Source organism: Ylistrum balloti, unplaced genomic scaffold (genome assembly GCF_031769215.1).
Source record: "Ylistrum balloti isolate Yb309-2 unplaced genomic scaffold, AGI_CSIRO_Ybal_v1 Utg370176, whole genome shotgun sequence".
Taxonomy (NCBI): Eukaryota; Metazoa; Mollusca; class Bivalvia; order Pectinida; family Pectinidae; genus Ylistrum; species Ylistrum balloti.
In genome coordinates this window covers 378283-401183 of record NW_026782164.1, presented here as the reverse complement: position 1 = coordinate 401183, position 22901 = coordinate 378283, and the positions used below count along the sequence as shown (strand labels likewise).

Sequence of the window (22901 nt, the reverse complement as noted above, 5' to 3'; positions counted from 1 at the left end):
CCATCTGCAACACCGTTTTTTTCAATGAAGCTAAAATCAAGCCATGTAACGAAAATAAACCACCTAACCTTTAGTAGGCAATATATGATGCACGAAACATCGTTTTGGAGGCGATCGTTTCTCTTACTTTTTTCATTTAAATCCTAGCCTTTCTTTTGGCTAGACTTTCAATTGTTTATTTTCTTTTTGTCGATCATCGCCAATATACGGTTACTTCTGTTTAGTAGAACATAGGAAGGTGGGAGTTAGACTACGCTGCAACGAAATTGTTTATGAAGTGATCAACAGACACATAACGAAGTACTTCTCCTAATTTTACCACATACCTATGTGTTTACAAAATAAGTTTTTTATCCACTTATCAGATCCACAAATAAATTAAATTTATTTACATGGTTAGTGTGAGACACAAAATATTGGTCACATCAAATTATAAAATCTAGTTTATTGTCTGTATTTAAACCACACTGTTCATTTCATTACGCTCCTTTACACGTTTGTTTATATATAGACATGACCAGGCATGACCACCAAGCTTATTACTTGCACAGATGAGATCAATCAGATTATACTAGCCAACAAAAATCTACGTAATGTAATCCAAGATCAGTCCAAGACCCAATACAAGTGAGTAAAACGTAACGGTGACACAAGAAATGTAATGCCACTTAGGGCATTACTAACATAGATGTATTCATTTATTTAAAAACTGTTTAAATCGAAGATGCATTTAAATAAACTTGAGAAGCGAAACAGGTAACATTCGCTTACTAAACACGTTGTACCAGCCACGATATCATGGCCGTTATGCAGAGAGAAAAAGTAGAGCTACGGGATGTTGGAGAGACAGTGAGTATTCCTGACCACCCCGTGGGTAAGGCCATGTATTATCTGAAATGCATTTGCAATGTCTTGGACCTTACTAAAGGAAATAGCAAACTCCAAAAATTCACAGACTTCGGAAATTATCGTCTGTTGACAGATGACGATATTGATGAACTAACTGTGCTGTTGTTATCCCTTGATCATAAGAATCTTATCGGCAAATGTTTGATTCCTAACGAAGAAGCGTGCGGAGATTCCAGCAACAAGTTTATTGAGCTTGAGTCTGTGAGAGAAAATATGGTTATTGTTGATGATATTCTCATTGCTGGGCAACAGCGGCAGGTGAATAGACTCATGTTCTTTAAAATTGTGTGGCTTCAAACATATTGTCTCACCCCCTTGGAATTTTTGAGCGAACGTTTGGATCGACGGAGAGCAGAACTCGCTCGAAGAAATGCGACACGGGCACTTCCTTACCCGACACCAACCTATAGATCACAGGCTAGTGTCCAATCTTATCCCATCAGCCACAGGACATCCATTTGCTGTACCATACTTTAAACGTATGGCTGTTATTTCAATACTATCTACTGGAACACTTTCCGCTGCATAACACACGATACTGTAAATCTATATAGTTTTAAATGATATATTAGTTACTGTGTGTTTATAACTTATGTTATGAAACTTATATTAACAACCATTTTAAAACAAGTTTAATCTATCTGGTAGTGTAGTAAGCAAAAATATATATGAAATATAGTATTACGGGTACAAGCGAAATGTCCTGATGGCACGGTGCCAATTTATCATGTCTTTCAACTGATCATTATGCAAATCAAAATCTTTTGTAAACGTATGTAACAATAATGAACACATTTCACAATGTTGTACTGTGATAAATAAAACATCCAATGCATGCACACTTGTACGTATTTTTTGTTGTTTTGTTCCGTTTGGAAAAGTGTAAATGTCGCTATTCACAATTGTCATTCAACTTATTTGTGACCTAAATATTTACTTATTTGAAGAACTTAGGATATGCATTGTTGTTTGTTTGCCGTACTGTTCACATCCGATAAGAAAATAGGCAAAGAAGGTCACACAAGATATTGCTTTCTTTCATATGAATAGCTTTTCAATACTAAAAGATAACAGGCATTGAATAAAAGAAATTATGTTCAAAACTAACAAATGTATATATTATATTTGATATTATCTTGATGTTTGCGTAGCGTATTGTTATATATACTGAATTTAAAGATTTCAACATTCCAGAAATGTATCAAAAGTTGTTTCGACATTGGACCTAAGCTTGTCTTTTACTGAGGTCGGTTTGAATAAAATATACCGGTAACAATAATGTCCTTGCATTATATTTCCTGTAGTTAAAAATCAATCAACAACAGACTTACAGAGAGTACTTTCCAAAGTCCAAATCATCTTTTCTATTATAAACTGTATCAAACTATAATTCCGCTAGTTCTAGTCGGTCGCTTGGAATTTTCGTTTTGATGTTTTGACGAATTAAAGGAAGAAACATCATGTAATAAACAGCATTTCAGCTTTGTACATGCATGTACACTTCCATCCATAGTTTGGGTGATGTTCAAGTATTTTCCTCCCTGTGTTCATATACCTACAGAAATTTCAAACATATCTACCTGATAAAAATTGCCATGTTGAAACACAAACATATTGAATGTTTCGTAAAATTACACATATCACCGTTTATGTGTTTCTGTTTGTGTGAGTGAAGGAGTATATGTGTGTGATTCAACGGATATCTATCATTAATATGACATTGGTAAGATTTTCTAGTTATCAACTAATGTCACATTTTATTACAGTAAGGTCGTGATTATCATATAAATCTACATTAGTATTACTGATAAATGTAGAGAGACGAAAACGAAACAAGATCATTTATTTCATATATACAATTCTGTATAAAATCAACGATGAGGCAGACAATGAAAGTGATGTCATGCAATAACCTTATTTCTTCTGCTTGTTGACCTTACTGCTCTTCTTTACACGCATTCACCGTCATGTACAAATTCCATTTTGCTGTATAAACAAAAACAACACACATGTTTATACATTTCCTTATATATTTTTTCATGTTTGGTCCGATAATAAACTAAACAAGTATCAGTTGATTGCTGCGGAATTCAGACACAATCAGTGACCAGCTCATAACACCAACCGTCAATAATAAATATATCTGAAACTAGTGCTGTAGACACTGATTTCAATTAAATGCAAATTAAGTCATAGATGTAGTGAAGAATCTTTTAAGATACCATTTCAGATGGTATTAATCCCTTATAGAACTAATCTCGTGACATAGGTGTCTTTTAAAATAACACTGGAATCAAAGTAAAAAATTATTGTGAAATTTCTTTATTTTCATTTCCTAGAGTACAAAATTTGTAACTCATTTCATTAACTATTTTTTTATAAATGTAATATTCCTTTTAATGTAGACAAAGTTACATTGATGTAACTACGTGTATGCGCTGTTTTTATAACGATGTATTTGATGTATTGTAGTTTTTTGCCATTTATTGTGAAAAATCAAGAATTACCTACCTGCATTTCATCTCTTCAATGGTTTCAAATGTGACATCATGTTCAGCACAGACTTCTTTATCGGGCAGGGGAGGCAAAGCATCTGTACAATTCTGAATAAAAAAGGGGCGACGTCAAACATGCAGTCAATCAGCTACAACGTCCGTATTATATATATTTATATATATTAATATTAAATTCCATGTTCTTACACAAACTATGAATATTCGAAGGTAGTTCAAACTTACTTCAATGTTATCACATGTGTCATGTCCAACTATTTCGTCTCCTCTGAAATTATTAAACAAAACAAGACATAAAATTGAGTTCTTAATCCATTTTCGCATATTTCCAAGAAATGTTCTAAACTTAATCATCAATTTGGGCGTAATGATATTACCTATATTATAATGGCGCCACTTTTTACACTAATAATTTGATATAATTTCCACACGTACCTCATTCGATCAAAAATCAAATCTCACTATACCAAATAGCGGTATATATTATATATTTATCCACGTAGACATACTAAATATATTGTATTTTTTGTGATGGGGGATCAATTCTTTATACCTATTCTAGGCCTTACATTTGTGTTTTTGTTTCATAATCAATCGAGTTAATTATCACTATTTCTTATGATTATCGATTGTTGTTATTGTCAGCAGTATATGAAAAGATATCGTCTTTGCAGAAGGGATAATACAGAGCATTATCGAATATTATGCATGGTTTCAAGTCTGCACATAGTCTTTTCTCGATCTTTTTACAGTATTTTAAAGTAAAGAAATAGCAGGCACTGTGTCGCTATAGTAACAACATTAATCAAACAACTAAGCCAACCCTAAGCTATCGCCTCTCAAAAAAGAACATTGTAATGTGAATATTCAAAATTATTGTATATAACATGAGTGCATACCGTTTTATTTCGTAATGAAAATTGACATTTCTAAGAACTATAAAACTGGATGCCTTTGTCTTTTCTTTGATTTTTCATCATTATTTAGAAATGGGTCACTTTATGTGGCAATAAAGAAGCAGGAAAAAATAAATTAACACAAGATTAAGGGATTTTATTTGTCCGAAAGTTACTCGTACTTTATTTGTTCTAGTGTTTATTATTGCTAACAAGACAATATGTACTTATACAAAGCATGCAAAGATGGATGTCAAATTAGTCAGTTATTAGCTTATCTGAAGTATATTGCTGTATATCCTTATACTGCCCATCGTAGATGTCTGTTATTTACTACATACTGTTCGTGGTATTTAAAGTAGCCACTGACATGTTTATCCTTATACTGCCCATCGTAGATGTCTGTTATTTACTACATACTGTTCGTGGTATTTAAAGTAGCCACTTACATGTTTATTACATGCTGTTTTTCAGACATATGTTATAATTCATTTTCATGTACGATATGTGCATCAAACATGACCGCATGTAACATCTTCTGATAATCCCGACCGTGGAAGATATTAATGAATTAACATGTGTTTACATTTGCAATATTAAAAAAATGCTTGCTTCTTAATAAGCTGCCAAATTAATAAAAACTTACACGTCTGAATAAGATTAACTTTTTTTCAGATTTTTTTAATTGTTGTTGAGTTGACACTCACATATAAATTAATGTTAATTAACTCTATTATGTTCACTTCATACATTAGTTATAAAACGTGCATTGCATATGACTACGGACCACACACTTATGCCAAAGATATGCAAGCTACAGGAGCCTGCATATTCCTTTTTTAAATGTCCATACATGGAAATTTATGTAATATGGAACTAATTAGATAACCTGATATCTAATGAATTAGAAATACATATTCATGTCAGTCTTGAAGCAAGTGGCATTCTAAATCATTTTATATATATATTTTTAATATTAATGACATGAATGTAAAATGGATTTAATGCATAATTCAAATTCTTGAAGAAATTAGCAAACCTTGAATTTTTTTTTAAGAAGATATAAGTTTATCACTACCGAAACCGTTCAGTGACCTACTTTACCGACGAGAAAAGAGTTTCATGCCATATGCCAGACATAGGCGATAAGTAAATGATGTTATAACAACTAATCAAGTATTGTGTATATTGTATAGTATTACATTATGATTTTCACCTTTTCATATTGTACTTACTGACACAGGAGGTCACATAATGTGTCGTAGTCTCCTTCATCTCCACACCATGGGTCTTTCTCATCTGGGCACTTGCAGTCCTGCATTGCAAGGTGTAGTTACATTTAGTTCACATTTTCACCAGGACAGACTAACTATACATTTATACCACGCTACACGCAATGATAGAATATATACAAACTTACACCTGATCACAAAGTTTGACTACTTTCACATTTACAACAGGTCACAAACAATGCAAATTTACACAAGGTCACACATCATGGTAAACTGGTTACATATTTACACCAGGTCACAAGCAATGCTAATTTACACCAGGCAACATATGATGATAAACTGGTTGCATAGTTAAACCAGGTCATTAACAATGCTAATTTACACAAGGTCATTAACAATGCTAATTTACACCAGGTCATTAACAATGCTAATTTACACCAGGTTACTAACAATGCTAATTTACACCAGACCTTACACGATGATAAATAGGTTACATATCTATACTAGGTCATTAACAATGCTAATTTACACCAGGTCATTAACAATGCTAATTTACACCAGGTCATTAACAATGCTAATTTACACCAGATTACTAACAATGCTAATTTACACCAGACCTTACATGGTGATAAATTGGTTAAATATTTACACCAGGATACTATAAATGCTAATTTACACCAGACCATACATGATGATAAACTGGTTGCATAGTTAAACCAGGTCATTAACAATGCTAATTTACACAATGTCATTAACAATGCTAATTTACACCAGGTCATTAACAATGCTAATTTACACCAGGTTACTAACAATGCTAATTTACACCAGACCTTACACGATGATAAATAGGTTACATATCTATACTAGGTCATTAACAATGCTAATTTACACCAGGTCATTAACAATGCTAATTTACACCAGGTCATTAACAATGCTAATTTACACCAGATTACTAACAATGCTAATTTACACCAGACCTTACATGGTGATAAATTGGTTAAATATTTACACCAGGATACTATAAATGCTAATTTAAACCAGACCTTACATGATGATAAATAGGTTACATATCTATACCAGGTCATTAACAATGCTAATTTACACCAGGTTACTAACAATGCTAATTTACACCAGACCATACATGATGATAAACTGGTTACATATTTACACCAGGATACTATAAATGCTAATTTAAACCAGACCTTACATGGTGATAAATTGGTTACATTTTTATACCAGGCCATTAACAATGCTATAAAGGTTGTAAATTCATCGAAGGAAACATATTTCATCAGGTTAATTTTAACGTTCCACTATGTCTTACGTAACACAAAGTTGTTTATGTAAACTCATCTGCAAAAAGCAAAAAAATCGTACAGTTACGTCCGAAAATAGCACGTCCCGCAAAATGCCACACTCGTTACAACAAATTAATCTAGCCACTCGATAGCCTGAAACGGGACCAAACAGTACCTCGTGATCAATCTATATTAGTACAAAGTAATATTAAGTCATATAGAATCATGTCGTATAATCATTTTAAAAAGACTGATAAAAATGTCACATGATGTCACATATAATATTAGTCCCAATACAAAGTCAGTTCGCAGATACATCTACAGACCGCAATACAATGTTAGAGAATATCGTACATAATATTAGTCTGGATACAAAGTCAGTTCGCAGATACATCTACAGACCGGAATACAATGCCAGAGAATGTCAGACATAATATTAGTCTCGATATCAAGTCAGTTCGCAGATACATCTACAGATCGGAATACATATCGCCATAAACAATCATAACAATTTCCGGTTAATAATTTGTTATAAAATCACAGCCGGTCACATAACTCTACACTGGTTATGAAATTGCATCCGGAAACAAATTTTTAAATGATTATAAATTCACGCCATGTTGCAAAAAAAAAAAAAAAAATCACAAAAAATTACATTGTTTAAAAAAAAAAAGTCCACAGGTAACCAAGTCACATTCTACACTTGTTACCACGCCAAATGCTACAAAATCACATCCGGACACAAATACCCTATTTATAAGAGTTCACGTTGATTACAAATCTCACATCAGGTCTCACGAAACATACACTAATTTCTGTCAACTTAAGCTGTTCCATGAAAAGAAGTCAGGTTAGAAAACTTAAAAAAAAATCTCTCTTGCATTTTTAACTTTTCGCCCTCAAACATACACTTGTTCAATACAGGTATCACAAACCATGATGCCCTATAGTGAATGTTATTTCAAGACATTGCGCCGCTGAAAGCATCTTTTACATACTAATTAATTTCAAGACTTATTGTAACGTCAAATGTAACGGGAAATGATCAAATGCCGATACTACAGAATGTCTTAAATAATACATTACACCAAAACACAGCACAAGCTTAATTCAAGCTCAAATTCAATTGAACAAGGGCAAACTATGAAAAAAAGAAAGCCTTGGTAATGTCACGTTCTTAAATGAGAACAAGGCATAAAATAACGGAACGGCACGCTAACGAGTTCCAAACACGCGCAGCTTCATATTTCACACATAAATACAATTTTCATTAATTTTCATCTTTTAAAACCTTTTGTTACAAGTTTAAAACAAGTCTTAAAAATTAAAATAAATACGTGTTTTTTTTTTCAAATATGTACAATTTCAAAGTAAAGCATCTTTTTCAAATAAATATTGTTTTTTTAGAATAAGTACAAACTCTAAGTAAAGCAAATTTTCCAAATGAATACAATTTTTCAAAACAAATACATTTTTTCAAAAACAAATGTATATTGTCAAAATACAAGGCACTCAAAAAAATAAACTTTAAATAGATACAAAGCAAAAATTACAAAACTAATATCTATTGATCGTGTAGAAGTAGCAGTGTAAGTCAAAGTATTGGATACGTAAAGACTTTTATCAAAATTAGTTATCAAAGAAAGCACAGTGCTAACGATATGCATGAGATGTATGGGTGGTATAATATGTTGAATACATTGTGTTTTATGCTTTATCGTTGATTCATGATTGATGTTGATAGCTTACCCTCTCTGGCCGGCCCTGGACAGTCACCATCGTCACAACCAACAGCGCGAGCAGCATACTTGACATCATGATCCTGAAAATTAATATTTTTTTAATCTTGCAACTTTATCTAAATATACTGAACAAAATAAGTTAAGGATCATAAACTTGAAACAGTGCAGTTTTACATACAAATAATAATATGATTATATTTTAAATTTTAATGACAGAACATTCATTTTAGTCTTTAATTACACAAAACAAATTCATTTGTGGTAATTGCTACCAAGAGCAGATAACCCTGAGTAACAGCACCCTTGAAATCAAAGTGTAAGAGGAAGTAGAGCAAGTTAATCATGTAGACAAGGAAAACTCATCAAACTGCAATTGGCAGTTTAATAGGCAGTATGACCTCCGTTGACATCAATAACTGCCCTGCAACGTCTGCACATGCTCCTTATTATTCGTCGGTGGCTGATCTGTGGGATGCGCTGCCATTCCTCTTGCAGAGCAATCATAAGCTGTTGGCGGTTCTGTGGCGGATTAGGTCGAGCTGAAACCCGGCGTTGCAAGGTGTCCCAAGCATGCTCGATAGGGTTCAGATCAGGAGAACGACTTGTCCAGTCCATGCGAACGATTGCTTCACGTTGAAGATAGTCGTTGACCACACGAGCACGGTGAGGACGAGCATTATCATCCATCAGTATAAAATCATGGCCAACAACTCCTGCAATGGGCCTTACTATAGGGTGTAGAATCTCGTCCCTGTATCGAACAGCTGTTAAAGATCCATTGTCTATGATGTAGAGGTCTGTATGGAAGTCAACACTGATCCCTGCCCAAACCATCACTGACCCACCACCAAAGCGATCATGCTGGACAACACAGCAGTCTGCATAGCGCTCTCCTTGGGTTCTCCATACCCTCCTCCTACCGTCATGGAAGTCAACACAAAACCTAGACTCATCTGTGAACATAACATTTCTCCAATGACGTAATTGCCAATTCAAATGATGAGTGGCCCATTGATGTCTGGATTGTCGATGACCTCTGGATAAAATTGGTCGGACTGCTGGTCTTCTAGCTCGTAAATTAGAGGCATGGAGTCTGTTTCTGATTTTCTGGGATGAAATCCTTAGATTTGTAGCACGCTGAAACTGAAGATTCAAGACAGGAGCACTCAAAAACCGCTGACGTCGTGCCGTGATGCAAATGAATCTGTCCTGTCGGGCTGTCGTACAGCGTGGTCGTCCAGATCTGGGGCGTTGACGGACGTTATTTGTCTGTTGATAGCGATTCCATAGCCTACTAATCACGCTCTGAGAAACATGAAGCTGTGCCGCCACATTTCGTTGAGTTTGACCAGCTTGAAGGAGCCCTATAGCTCGCGCGGCTTCCATATCATTTAAATGTCTTCGCATGATTAGTTTTTCAAGTTTTCGTTACAAATTGATTAAATGTTTCCAAATTCAACTTTTTTTAGCTTAGAAGTAACAGAATCAAAACCTGCAAGATTCCTCTGTAGTAATAGACCAGTCAGTTTTTCACACCACCATAGTTAACTAGAGCGGAACGGCAAGACCTTCAGATGCACGTGCTTTCACCTTTGACATGACTTTAGGTACATATTGGAGAAACTACGAGTGCAATTACCGGCAATACATGATTTGAATTTTTAAAGATATTATGGTCACAATTTATGATCCTTAACTTATTTTGTCCAGTATAGTATATGTGGGGTGAAATAGAATTACCTAGTGCATTCCCAAAATATCTCAAATCACAAACCATAAATCGTATGAAAATTATCAATCGCATAACATTCAACGTTAAAGAAAAACCATAGATACATTTGATACTTACGTTTATGTGGAATGATTCCTGATATTCAGGTTGACTACGCTGTGTGGCAGTTTGAGGAGAACTGTGACGAAAATATTCTGCGTGAAACATTAAAAAGATTTCAACCTGATGAAAGCCAATCATATTCAATTATTTAATGGATAAGTCAGCAAGGGCGGGGCTACATATGTATGTTGTTCTAACAACACGTTAAATGATATATACCATGTATCAAGTATCTGTCATTTATCGCGTTACATGTATGAAGTAACCACAGATCCATTTGCTGAAGCATTTACCTGAACTAAGAGGTTTAAGTTTCTCGTGTAACGGTAATTAATGTATGGATTCGTCATTAAAACCAAAAAAAAAAAAAAAAAGGTAACAGATGTCTAAATTACTTTTCATTACATTGATTGCGTCCATCATTTGCGAAAACAATTTGAAATGCGCCATGCATGATAACTGATAGCATATACAATTCGCTCTGTTAAATTATTAAGTTATCAAATTCTATCTTAGATTGTAATAAAGACACACAAGTGAATAGCACATTCAATGTAAATTAAGGGTAAGGTTCTCAATAACTAAGGTTTGAGATAAATGTTTTCACTGTTTTCCTTGATGATATGTGACATTCTGAGTTACTTCAAGATCGAAACTATACGTCTCCAAATTGTAACGTTTGATGAACGTATTATGATACAGGAATATTGGGTTCTTTTGGATAAATTCCATAAAAGCAGAAACTAAAATCGCGCTTATGATGAGGACTGTCATTGACAGTGAAATCCAAGAAAAGGTCACTAGATGTGACATTTATCTTGACACAAATCTCCTAATTTTTTCTTTTTTTCTTTTTTTTTTTTTTTGTATACTCAGCTATATTCGACAAGTGATTCCAATGGATATAATGACTTTACTCCGTGTTGTCACATAAAGTTATGGGCGTATTTTGTCTCTAATTTGACAATGATTCTAGGAATAAGATAAAACCACGTAAACACCCATTAGTGTCTAATCTAAATTCTACACTCGATGCCATAATGCAGACCTTTGCATATGGTTATACATTTTAATCGTCATTTTCTAATTCATATGTAAACGAGGGTGTAATTATGGTTCAGACGTCCTCAGAATGGTTTTTTATCGTCTATCATTCTAGGTATACATGTATGCAAAATCTTACAGATGCTAAACTGAAAATATTACTGCCTTAGAATATCATATTACCATGCCTCATTTTATTTGCAATAGCATATATGTGAAAAATTGTATACAGCAAGATTCGAAATGATTTGAAATGATTCGAAATTATCCCCCCTACCCCTAATTTTTGCAATTTTTTTTATAACATTCAAATACCGATATGCTGACTGACGGATAAAGCGTAGTTGCAGGAACGCGTTGTCTTCTTTTATTTTTCTGTGACTGTCCAGAACAAGGAACACCTAACTGGTCCCGTTTCATTAATTTCAAGAATTTACTGAAAAACAGAAAAAACGTGTATCAATGAAGTATACTTACAACAGGAAACCACTGTCCGTTTCTTCACTTTTTGGATTAAAACCACAACTCAACTGATGCCATAGAATAATGTCAATAGTAATATAATCAATGCTAGCGTACTTTTGGCAAGTCTCATGATGGGAATTATATCAAAACAAGAATGTAGCAATTAAGTTTTTAAAAAAAGTCATCTGAATAATCATTAATCAAGGAAAACGTCAAAACAGTCCTCCGCTAAACTCAAATGTTGTCGTGTTATCACGCTGTTCTTTGTGGGCAAGCAGTTTCATATATCTTGTCAGGAGTGCAATTTGTATTTGTTTTTCTTTTATCCGTGGTAAAAATTGTCACATCGGAGCTGTGAAATTACATTTGGAGTAGGCGTAATTGTGATGTCATAATGAAGTCATATAAAATGACATTTTCCTGAATATTAATCATCATTATCCTCGTTTTTCTGATGTTTATAGTAAAGTAGAGAATTGCTGTATTTTTCGACATCTGATTAGGTGTGATATTAACGGGTTGTGGTGAGGTTCGGAAGATCCAAGTTTTTCCAGATAATTTTCAAATTTGTTATGAGAATTAATACTTTCATATTTATTTCTGTTACTTATTAATTTTTTTTTGTAATTGTTTTATTTTTCAAGAGCACAACACAATCAAAGAACAAACATAACAATATATCAGATGGATTTGATTATCACTCATCATCACCTATTTGAGAAAAACACACGTCATCATCAGCATTCTCATCACTCTCGATCACACTTTAGCTCATATAATCATCATCATCATCATCATCATCATCATCATCATCATCATCATCATGTGATCATCCATCATCATCATCATCATCATCATCATCATCATCATCATCATCATGTGATCGTCCATCATCATCATCATCATCATGTGATCATCCATCATCATCATCATCATCATCATCATCATCATGTGATCGTCCATCATCATCATCATCATCATCATCATCATCATCATCATCATCATCATGTGATCGTCCATCATCATCATCATCATCATCATCATCATCATGTGATCGTCCATCATCATCATCATCATCATCATCAACATGTGATCATTCCTTATCATCCATCATCATCATCATCATTACGATCATCATGTGATCATCCATCATCATCATCATCATCATCATCATCATTTCCACTCAACACCACCATCATCATACATACATACTTTACACCTCATCACTATCATCATTCATAATCCATCATCATCATACACACCTAATATTGTCATTCATCCAAGCCTTACACCATCAGCATATTCTTCATTTTCATTGTGTGTGTCCTATTTTTTTTTTTTTTTTTTTTGAAAAGAAAAAGAGAGGGTAAACAAATAAATAAATAAGTAAATAAAGAGAGAGGGAAAGAGAGAGACAGACAGGATAAAAGTCAATAAAAGGAAAGACAAAGATAAAGATATAGAAAGCGAAATAAAAAGTAGAAACTGACGAGTAAAAAACGGGGAACAAGATAATTTATCTTGGGGTAATTTTCAAAATCTCAAGGAAAGATGCAGATTCAATATTTCTTAAAGAAACGTTCATAATGAAACTGTCAAGGGTATTGGGGAAAGGTTTTAGAAAAAATAAAAAACTATCATCAAAAACACAGAAGAATTATTTATAGAGTAAGAATTTTTTCCCATTTCTTCCATTCATTCTTAAAAAGTTCAAGAGAGTGGTCTCCCTTACCAGTAGCAATATACTTTTTAATATTATGATGATCCTTTATTAGATTTACAAGGGCATTTATGTTCAACTTACTGTTCAAGCATCTAATTTTATAGATATATTGCTTAATGATTATATTAATCTCATTGTCGATTTTACTATACACTTTTCTCGCAGAAAAGAAGCCAAACAAAATGGACTCTTTGTTGAGAGTAAAGGGGATAAGTAGTGCCTCTAGAAGAATTTCAAAGCTTTGCAGAAAGTTTTGAACCATTTCACATTCCCAGAAGATATGATTGATAGTTTCTGTTTCAGATTTACAGAAGGTACAGAATGGACTGTCAACTATGCCTGCTTTATAGAGAATAGAGTTTGTTGTTAAAATATAATGCAAAATTCTGTACTGAAACCACTGGAAGTTAGAATTATTTGTTATTTTAAAAGGTAAGGTAAAGATATTAGCCCAGATATGATCTTCAAAATCGAATTGTTTGGCCCACTTTTTCCTTCCAGTGGGAATTTCATTGTTTTCCACAAAACATTGATACAAATCTTTAGTGCCCTTTAATTTAGAGAAGAAAGGTTCTATGCTACAAGGGATAAATGGCAAACAGAAATCAGAGTCTAAAATTCTCTGCAAGTCAATATTATTCCGAATAGAGTTCAACAGCCCTTGAAATCTAAGAAAGTTTGTTTTTAACCCATATTTCTCAATAAATTCATTAAAAGAATAAAAAGTAATTGTACTTTTATCTTTAATCATATCATTTACCACCCTTATTCCCTTAGTGAACCAATCTTTATAAAAAACAGATTTCCCACCAATAGTCAGCTGTGGATTATACCATAGAGGAGTTTTAAGAGGAGACTGCTGTCTACCTTTCTCTTTAGACTTCAATATCAATAATTGCTCCCATGCCTTAAAAACATCACACCAAAACTTATTTTTACATTTTTCTTTACAAATCTTAAAATAATCACTTCCACAATTCATAGCTATGTCATTATTTAACAATCTAGAAAATAAAATTTTCCACTTGCTCGTAGATGGACTTAAAAATCTCCGGAGCCAACCTAATTTCAGTGCGCTAATAAAGGCTTGAATGTTAATCATCTTTAAACCACCTTCAGAAAAATTCTTGGTGATGATATTTCTTTTCACCTTATCAGTTTTCCCACCCCACAAGAAATTGAAAAGGATTGTATTTAGTGAATTAATGAAAGTAGTATTTGGATTAGGAAGAGCAATAAATAAATGATTAAATTGAGAAATTAAAAGTAACTTTATGATTTGTATCTTTCCTATAGGTGTCAATATTCTTCTACTCCAAGCCTTCATCAAAGATTTTAGTTTAATTAGTTTTTTGTCAAAATTCATTTTAGGCATTTCGTGCAGATTTACACTAAAATCAATACCTAATAAAGTAAATTTCTCTCTCCCCCACTGTAGATTTAATTCCGGAAAAAAAATATCTGTACTAAATTTTTTATTGCCTATCCATATTACCTGTGTTTTGCTTGTATTAATTCTTAATCCAGAGACACTTGCAAATAAATTCAGCTCAACAATAGATTCACCCAAAGATTTTTCAGACCCGTCAAGTATTAGGGATGTATCATCGGCATACTGTGAGAGAAGAATGGGGAAGTTGCATACATTTATACCTCTTATGTTTTTGTTATTTCTTAATCTAATAGCTAAGATTTCAGTGCATAATATAAAGATATAGGGTGCGATTGGATCGCCCTGTCGGCAACCACGCTTGATAGTGAAGAAATTTGACAAGTTCCCCCCTTGATTCACTGCTGAACTAACATTTCTATGAAAAGTTTTCACCCACTTCCTAATACCCTCCCCGAAGCCAAAAAAGTTAAGCGTTTTATCTATAAATTCCCATGCCACTGAATCAAAGGCTTTTTCAAAGTCAACTATTAGGAGCATTCCAGGTATATTATTTTCCTCAGTAAAGTTCATTATATCGTAGATAAGTCTAGTGTTTTCACCGATATAGCGCCCAGATAGAAATCCTGTTTGGTCATTTTCAATAAGTTTACCTAGAACAGATTTTATTCTATTTGCAATAACCCCTGATGCAGGGACTTATTAATTTATCAAAAATGGCAATTAATGAACGAGTTATAGTTGTTTGAAAGTTAATGTACATAAATATATTAACAAAGATGATCGAAATTCCTTCAAAAGATGGATTTATCCTTCCCGAATCAACAAACCTTCCTGATATATGTCATTAACACATAGATATTACGTTAATTGTACTTAACAGGGACAACGATCTTAGATACCATGAAGATAATACATCTCTAGCCACGTAAATGTTTACTGTGATGGCCTCGAACACGTAAATGTCTCCAGCGATTGATCTGTAATGGTGTTACACCTACCTGTCTCTGTTGATCAAACACATATCACGATTTATATGTTCCTCGATCATATTTTTTTATTAATTCTCGGTACAAATATGTATTACATCATCTTAAACTACATCTCCGCATAAATCATTTCTCCCATTAATATTAAAGCTGTTGATCGCGTCAGATGATATTTAACACAACTGGTATTAACAGAATAGACATGTATAGATATAATTCTAAAATATGCAAAAATGTTTATCACTTATCTATCTAATTTGTTTGTTATTCGATTTAGTATAAAGATAACAATGATAGGAATTTCGTTTTCTGATTAAGTTTTGTTGGCCTGATTGAATGTATTTTCATGTCATGTCAGAATATGAGTGGGCGATATTTCTTTGGATACAGTTTGACACTTATAACATGTTTAGAAGAAACATGATCTAGATATATGTATTTTGTTGTAAAGTTAATAACTTTAATTGTTTTGCACTTGAATAAGGCGAGGTTACATAAAATAGATCAGCCGGCAGACACGACTTGTCAGGATTCAGAATACACGTGGGAGCTTCGGGAGTTTACCAGCTGACATCAATTAATAATTTTATTGTATTGAATATGTGAAACAGAATCAACAGATTCCAATTCGCTAATGAAGTCAAGCATGAAGATAATAGTACGACAATGTGAATATATATGGGTAAAAAGTACGGATACTGTTAACATTAACTCTAAACATATTATGTAATTGAGCTTTTGAAAAGGTATGAGTGTTGCAATTACGAGGAACAGGTATAGTTAGAGGATAAAGTACATTTACTCTAGTTTAGATATCTTATTACAAGGTGTAGATCAGTGATATATATTACGTCATCTATTATCAAACATACAGGTAATATGACAGAGTGATTCATTACACACTATCTTCAAGTGTGCAACAATGCAGTAGGTTTAAACTTTGGTCCCTGTCATTCAGTTCTTAATGGTTAATATGTGTATAACTTTTTTTACGATTGCAGGTAAAAGATATTAATGAGTGTCCAATGAATAAATTTAGTGAGGGAAATTAACTGCGATGATGAATGATAATGTCGTGACTTCTCATTCGAATTGTATTTGTCATCTTAAGTAAACATAAGATTTTGTTGGGAAATTCGTCCGTGTGCTACGTATAACACATAAGTATTACTACATAGAGCCGGGTGGATAATTCAAAACGCTATGAAATAAAAGCAATGCTATACGAAGACCATTACAAAGTATAAGTATATAATCACTAAGCTAACTTCTACGAAAGACTAAGTAATCTTAAGTGTCATAGATGAAACCTGTTGTTTAATGTTGTAAAAAGCTGATATATACAGCTGATATAATACTGCAAAATAAAGAATAAAAGTACACCATACTGCTACTCGTCCTTCTAGGACTCGCCATTGATGTGAAAGGAGTAAACTACTGAAGCCTAGGACAAAATTATGACAAGTAAGCCTGTTGAAATTTTCTGTTAGGTTCAGTCAGACATGGGAATGTCATTACTTGTATATTAAGAGTAATTCGTCGAATATCGAAAAAAAGAAAGATGCAACATATAAATATAGTATTTGGAAAAGCGAATTTACTGTTACCGAGAAAGGCGAAGTCCACGTTATCAAATAAATGTAAGAAGATGTGTGTTTTAAACCTGATGGTTTCAATTTCATTATTGTAAATTTTCCATTAACAACTACCCTGCATCCCAAGCCTATAGTAATAACGTGTCGCAGTTGAAAAGATATCCATAGTCTTGTTCTCAATATTGCGATTTTCGTGTGAGATGTCGGCAACTGGTGTCCATTGTTGGTTACTGCGTCCCTGTTTGATAACTTCACCTGCTTGGACTGACCACGATTTATGCTTATTCTTCAGGAACATCTGGTCTTACTCTCCTTGTATATTTTCGGCAGTCTCCGTATAAATCTTTCTTTTGCCAATAGTTTGTCCTAATTTTATCAAATTTGAGTTTGGAGGATACCTTTGTTGTTTTGTTGGTATTTTTTTTTTTTTTTTTTTTGTTTTTTGTTTTTTGTTGTTTCTTAAGATCACAGTAAAGGACAAATGAACACGAGTCTGTAACAACCAGACGTCATCAAAATGTACCGTTTATTTTCCTTGTTAAAAGATGTAATCTCTTACTTAACCACAACCGTATATATAATAACAAAACTTCATTATTCCCACTTTCACTTCATACTTTTTGTGTATTTTTAAATTCAAGATAACATTTTAATTATTTAAGTAGGGTAACCGCAAAATAAAAATTCTGACATAATTCCGTTCATTTGTTTCATTTCATGTGTGTTAAGTGGCCTAGTTAACAACCCACGTGTATATATACGATCCAGTTTATTACAGAGCTTCTGTTTTTCGTTGTTTGTGACAGAAATAAAAAATGAAAGGAAAGAAATCATTTGCAGCTTTAAGATATATTTTATTGGAATCACTATTCAGTATTCCAACCATAATTGATATTTTGATGTGCCTAGTATAACCATCACATGCTCCTGATATTCACGGGCGCTACCTAAACAGAAAAATATATAGCTTGTTACACCAGATATCGATAAAACTGTAATGGTAGTATTTCTGGTTTTTAAACAACATCGAAGTATAACGGTAAATATTGAATTTGCAATTTCTAAAGTACCAATGTAAAATGGAGCAACGCTTTATGTGGAATTCTGAATAATCATGAATCAATAGGAGATGACATGAACTCATTCAAAGTAATGAACTAGAATAATGATAAATTATCTCAGTTAACCTTAGAAAAAAACACCATATTTCAGTTCAAACTGCAGTTACATGTACGAGACATTTTATTGTAACGACATACCACAGTGATGTCCCTGGTTCTACTCTCTCCTCAGTTTTCACACTCACCATTGTGCACCAAACACAATTTACTGTTACAAAGTGAAAATAAGCAAAACATGTTACCAATACTGTAGTTAACAAACTTTACAGTATACATACACATAAACTAGAATATTTTAGCGAAATTGACACCGAAAGTTTTTCGAAATATGCAACTTTGTCACATTAACCTATTATGAAAATCTTCACAACTGTACATTACCTTTTAATATTATGGAAATAAAAACGCATTAAAAAGGGCAATTATTTTTGTGAAGGAAGTCTATTCATATTCATGATTTCTTACTGGCATTTCATCTCCTGTATACTGTCGAATGTAATACCATGTTCGGCACAAACTTCGGGTCCGTCGTTTATGTCCGGTAAATTATCCAAACATTTCTATAATGTAGTCAAATTTATAAATACATGCGAACAAATAATTTGGAATAGAATATTATAAATAGCTGAATTAAAATAATCTCCATGTTTCAGTATGATGATTTTATTCAAATGTGTGTTATATATTTCTTTTACCGACATAATAATAAAGCGCTGCTGCAAAATCCTCATATTGTTGTATTTCATGATTATCATGTCTTCAGAAAGCAAAAAAATAGAAAATTTAACAGAATTAATTTAAACCTTTTCCAGCAATAAATTATACCATTTACCTCGATATTTTCACACGTGTCATGGCCTTCTATTTCGTCACCCCTGGAGTAAAAAACAGACCGTAAAAATGAATTCATTTTCAGTCATCTATATACATGTGGATTGTACAAAGGTATACACGTGAACAGCACCTTTTAATAATTTATACTTTTATTCAGTAGAGCCAAAGAGTGAATGAAACTGCATCATATAGCTGTTTCATACTTCTAGGACTCGCCAGTGATGCTGAGGGCCTAAAATATGAAGATTAGAAGGCGAATTAGGAAGATCGAAAGTGACCGAAAGAAAAGTCAAAATCTAAAAGGGGAGGTACGTTAGTCCCATAATTATATAGATTTTGTAATTTTCATATATCAGATAATTTTAGAACAGCGTCAAGTATACGTGTATATTCTGAACCGTACCACAATGCATATCTCCTACTGCGTGTTATAGTGAGCAGTGTCATCAGCATAGTAAATATGACAGCAAGGTTTAAAACAAGTATTTTTGTTTTTCTCGACACTGAATAAGCCGAGTCATCGTAATTTATTACGAGCAGCTCAAGGTACATGTACATATCCTATTAAAATCAGACAGTGTACATACATAAGAGTTTTTGTGAACATTGACTAAATCAGTTAATACACACGAAACGATTTCATGTTGCTTATCAAATAGGTTTCATGTGTATATCAAGATACTTCCGTACAAAAAACACTGGTATGTTCGGACAGGTTATATTAGATTTTGCAATATACTAACGCGCACTCCAATTGACAGAGGTTGCTGTAGGTCCCTTCGTCTCCACACCACGGGTCATATTCGTCACCACAGTCACACTAAACACATTGATATCATAAGCGTATCTTGGATTATAATACTGGACTATATGATGGTTTAATCTGATGCAATTATTTTAAACATTTATGTTTTAGTCTTTATTTGTAACATAATTGAGCAACAAAAATTAATTTGAGTAAAATCATTCTTTCTTGCAAGATTTTTTTTTTACTTTTTCAAACCACAATTAAAGATTATAAAAAATATCACACAAAAATGCATAACACCATTTCATAAATTTAGATGAGATACAGTAGAACCAAATAATGAATTTAATTGTAACTCACAGCTGTTTCGTCCTTCAAGGACCCGTCAGTGTTTCTAAGGACCAAAACCTTAAAACTAGGACGTTACTGAGAAAATTCCAAAGTGATCGAAAGAAAGCCTAGATAGGTGAATTAGACCCATAATTCACTTTTTTTGTAAATTTCATATATCTTGCAATTTTCGATGAACGGCAAGTACATGTGTATGGATTAAATTGTGGCATGCATGTAACGGCAAACCTCGCGGACTGCTACTCAAAAACATTTATACAAAAGATACACAAACGGATAACATGTTTGTTTTCATATATATTAAATCGCAATATTGTTTGTCACCTTACCGAAGGCCTTCCTGCGACAAACACGATCACAACCAAATACGTCATTAATGCGTGGAACATCATGGTCCTACAAAGTACTGCAAATTGCATAGTTATACTGGTTTCCTGTTTAAACAAATGGTTGATAAAATATGGCAAAATATGGTAGTTAATAACTACATCATACAGTATTTATTTTAACCATGGTATAATATCAGTTGTGTGTATCAAGAAACCATAAAATATAACAAGGATAAGGAAAAGAGTTAAGGACAAAAAAGGTTATCCTGATAAAAAAAAATCTGCTTGTTATAAAAAGTAAAACCTTGATAGGAAAAAACATTTTAAAGACCAGATATAATACAAGACAGATCCTGTGCAGTGCTTAATGACTTAATGACGTTAATATGATGTGCCTGTTACTCCGACTTATGCTAAATGCTAATAGTCTATGTGACTTTAGAAAGGTTAACACCTTGCCAATTTAAATGCCATACTTTGCCATACAATATCTTTATACAACATAATCAAAGTAGCATATGTTAGGAAGTAAAAACACGGAATCTACTTACGACTTCTGGCAAGTTCACAGGTCTTCGAACAATTTAAAAGTCAATAACGACAAAAGGCATTTGACAATTTTATAGGAAAAACGAGCCCAGTCAGAGCCTTTGATGTAGCATAATAAAATAATGGAGGCGGGGTTACTAAAACTTTTTTTGCGAAATAAATGGGATATTTCATATATGTACAGAGAATATTGATCAGAAATCAAATTGAAGAATCTGCAAAAAAAGAAGATTGTTTGACATTTTATAATCAAATGAGTCATGTCTTCATACATCAACAACCAGCAAAACAACGATTTATTTCATGTCTAGAATATACTTATAAAATATAAATACATAATTTAGATTGACACACCAAATGATTTTGATGTTCTGTTTATAGCTTTAAGATTTAAAGACATAAAAAACTATCAATATGAGCAAGTTGATCACAATTAATTGTTCGTTAAGCGTTTAGACAATGATAACTGATAATTTTCGATATTATTTGATACCGTAACCAACATTCTGCTGAGCGGATGCAGACTTATAAGACAGGGGTAAGGTCCATTTTTTCCGAAATATTTAGCTCAGGCATTCGCCCTCTTAAATACCAACTTGTTGCTAAACATGCCATGTTGTTTATGGTAGTGACGCTAAAATATCGTTTTTTTTTTTTTTTTTTTACATTGCGTCAACTAAATGAGAAAGCCTTTTATTGATTACGAAAAATATCTATCTCTTTTGTAATTTTCGTTCTATATCCTATAATCTCATATTGTTGAATCTTAAAGAGCTGCATATATCACTAACAATCGTGTCGTTGTTACTGTCGTCATTAAAAATGTTGATAAAAAATACCAGTTTGATATTTTATATTAAATAACAGATAGCTAGTGATTTTCACAGATCAAAACTTTCTTAATTTTTAACGAATCAAATACGGATGTAAAAGAATCTCTTAAACCCATAACGTCTCATTATCTCTCAAATTAATGTTTGCGATCACGTTCATATACCGCGTAATAGCGAAAAATATCATTCCCGCGAAAATGCCTGAATATACGAAATGAAAAATGGCCTTCACTTTATCTGACGAATGAGTTTTAACTAGCAAAGAAAGGAGATAATGGACACTATCACTACTGAAAACAAATGTTGAGGAGTTCCGGCGAATTCTTGAGGATGGAATGAAACTATGAAAAAAAAGAAAAAAAACACTTTGTAAATGAATAAAAGAAAGAAAAACAGTAGTCTATTTCAAGCCTTTTGTGATAAATATATCCCTTGTGTACCAAATTTTTGTAAAACCGCGAAATTTTGAATAAATGAAAAACTTTACAGCACCTCCTTTGCTGTGA

The 22901-nt window shown here is 32.9% G+C and overlaps 3 protein-coding genes across 3 annotated transcripts; 1 reads left to right on the top strand and 2 right to left on the bottom strand.

The window, feature by feature from the left end:
• Nucleotides 1-798: 798 nt before the first annotated feature.
• On the top strand, nt 799-1386 carry LOC132551096 (uncharacterized). Its single transcript, XM_060215204.1, has one exon. It carries the CDS (start codon nt 799-801, stop codon nt 1384-1386), a length of 588 nt encoding a protein of 195 aa, XP_060071187.1.
• Nucleotides 1387-2822: 1436 nt separating this feature from the next.
• Nucleotides 2823-8666, bottom strand: LOC132551118 (uncharacterized). Its single transcript, XM_060215227.1, has 5 exons — nt 8598-8666; nt 5554-5633; nt 3648-3690; nt 3421-3512; nt 2823-2895 (listed from the first exon to the last, which is right to left on the bottom strand). Exons 1-5 carry the CDS (start codon nt 8664-8666, stop codon nt 2859-2861), a joined length of 321 nt encoding a protein of 106 aa, XP_060071210.1. The 3' UTR covers nt 2823-2858.
• Nucleotides 8667-18919: 10253 nt separating this feature from the next.
• On the bottom strand, nt 18920-21058 carry LOC132551095 (serine protease inhibitor dipetalogastin-like). Its single transcript, XM_060215202.1, has 5 exons — nt 21014-21058; nt 20329-20405; nt 19584-19626; nt 19217-19311; nt 18920-18959 (listed from the first exon to the last, which is right to left on the bottom strand). The coding sequence occupies exons 1-5, from the start codon at nt 21056-21058 to the stop codon at nt 18920-18922; spliced, it is 300 nt and encodes a 99-aa protein (XP_060071185.1).
• Nucleotides 21059-22901: the final 1843 nt, after the last annotated feature.

Excerpts from the sequence above, each read along its gene's own strand:
- LOC132551096 (XM_060215204.1), top strand. The coding sequence starts at position 799 with ATGGCCGTTATGCAGAGAGAAAAAGTAGAGCTACGGGATGTTGGAGAG.
- LOC132551118 (XM_060215227.1), bottom strand. The coding sequence starts at position 8,666 with ATGATGTCAAGTATGCTGCTCGCGCTGTTGGTTGTGACGATGGTGACT. Across the intron at positions 5,634-8,597 it reads TCCAGGGCCGGCCAGAGAGG|GACTGCAAGTGCCCAGATGA; the intron begins GTAAGCTATCAA and ends CTTGCAATGCAG. Across the intron at positions 2,896-3,420 it reads ATTGAAGAGATGAAATGCAG|CAAAATGGAATTTGTACATG; the intron begins GTAGGTAATTCT and ends TTGTTTATACAG.
- LOC132551095 (XM_060215202.1), bottom strand. The coding sequence starts at position 21,058 with ATGACGTATTTGGTTGTGATCGTGTTTGTCGCAGGAAGGCCTTCG. Across the intron at positions 20,406-21,013 it reads TTGTCGCAGGAAGGCCTTCG|TGTGACTGTGGTGACGAATA; the intron begins GTAAGGTGACAA and ends CAATGTGTTTAG. Across the intron at positions 18,960-19,216 it reads ATACAGGAGATGAAATGCCA|TAAATTGTGTTTGGTGCACA; the intron begins GTAAGAAATCAT and ends ACTTTGTAACAG.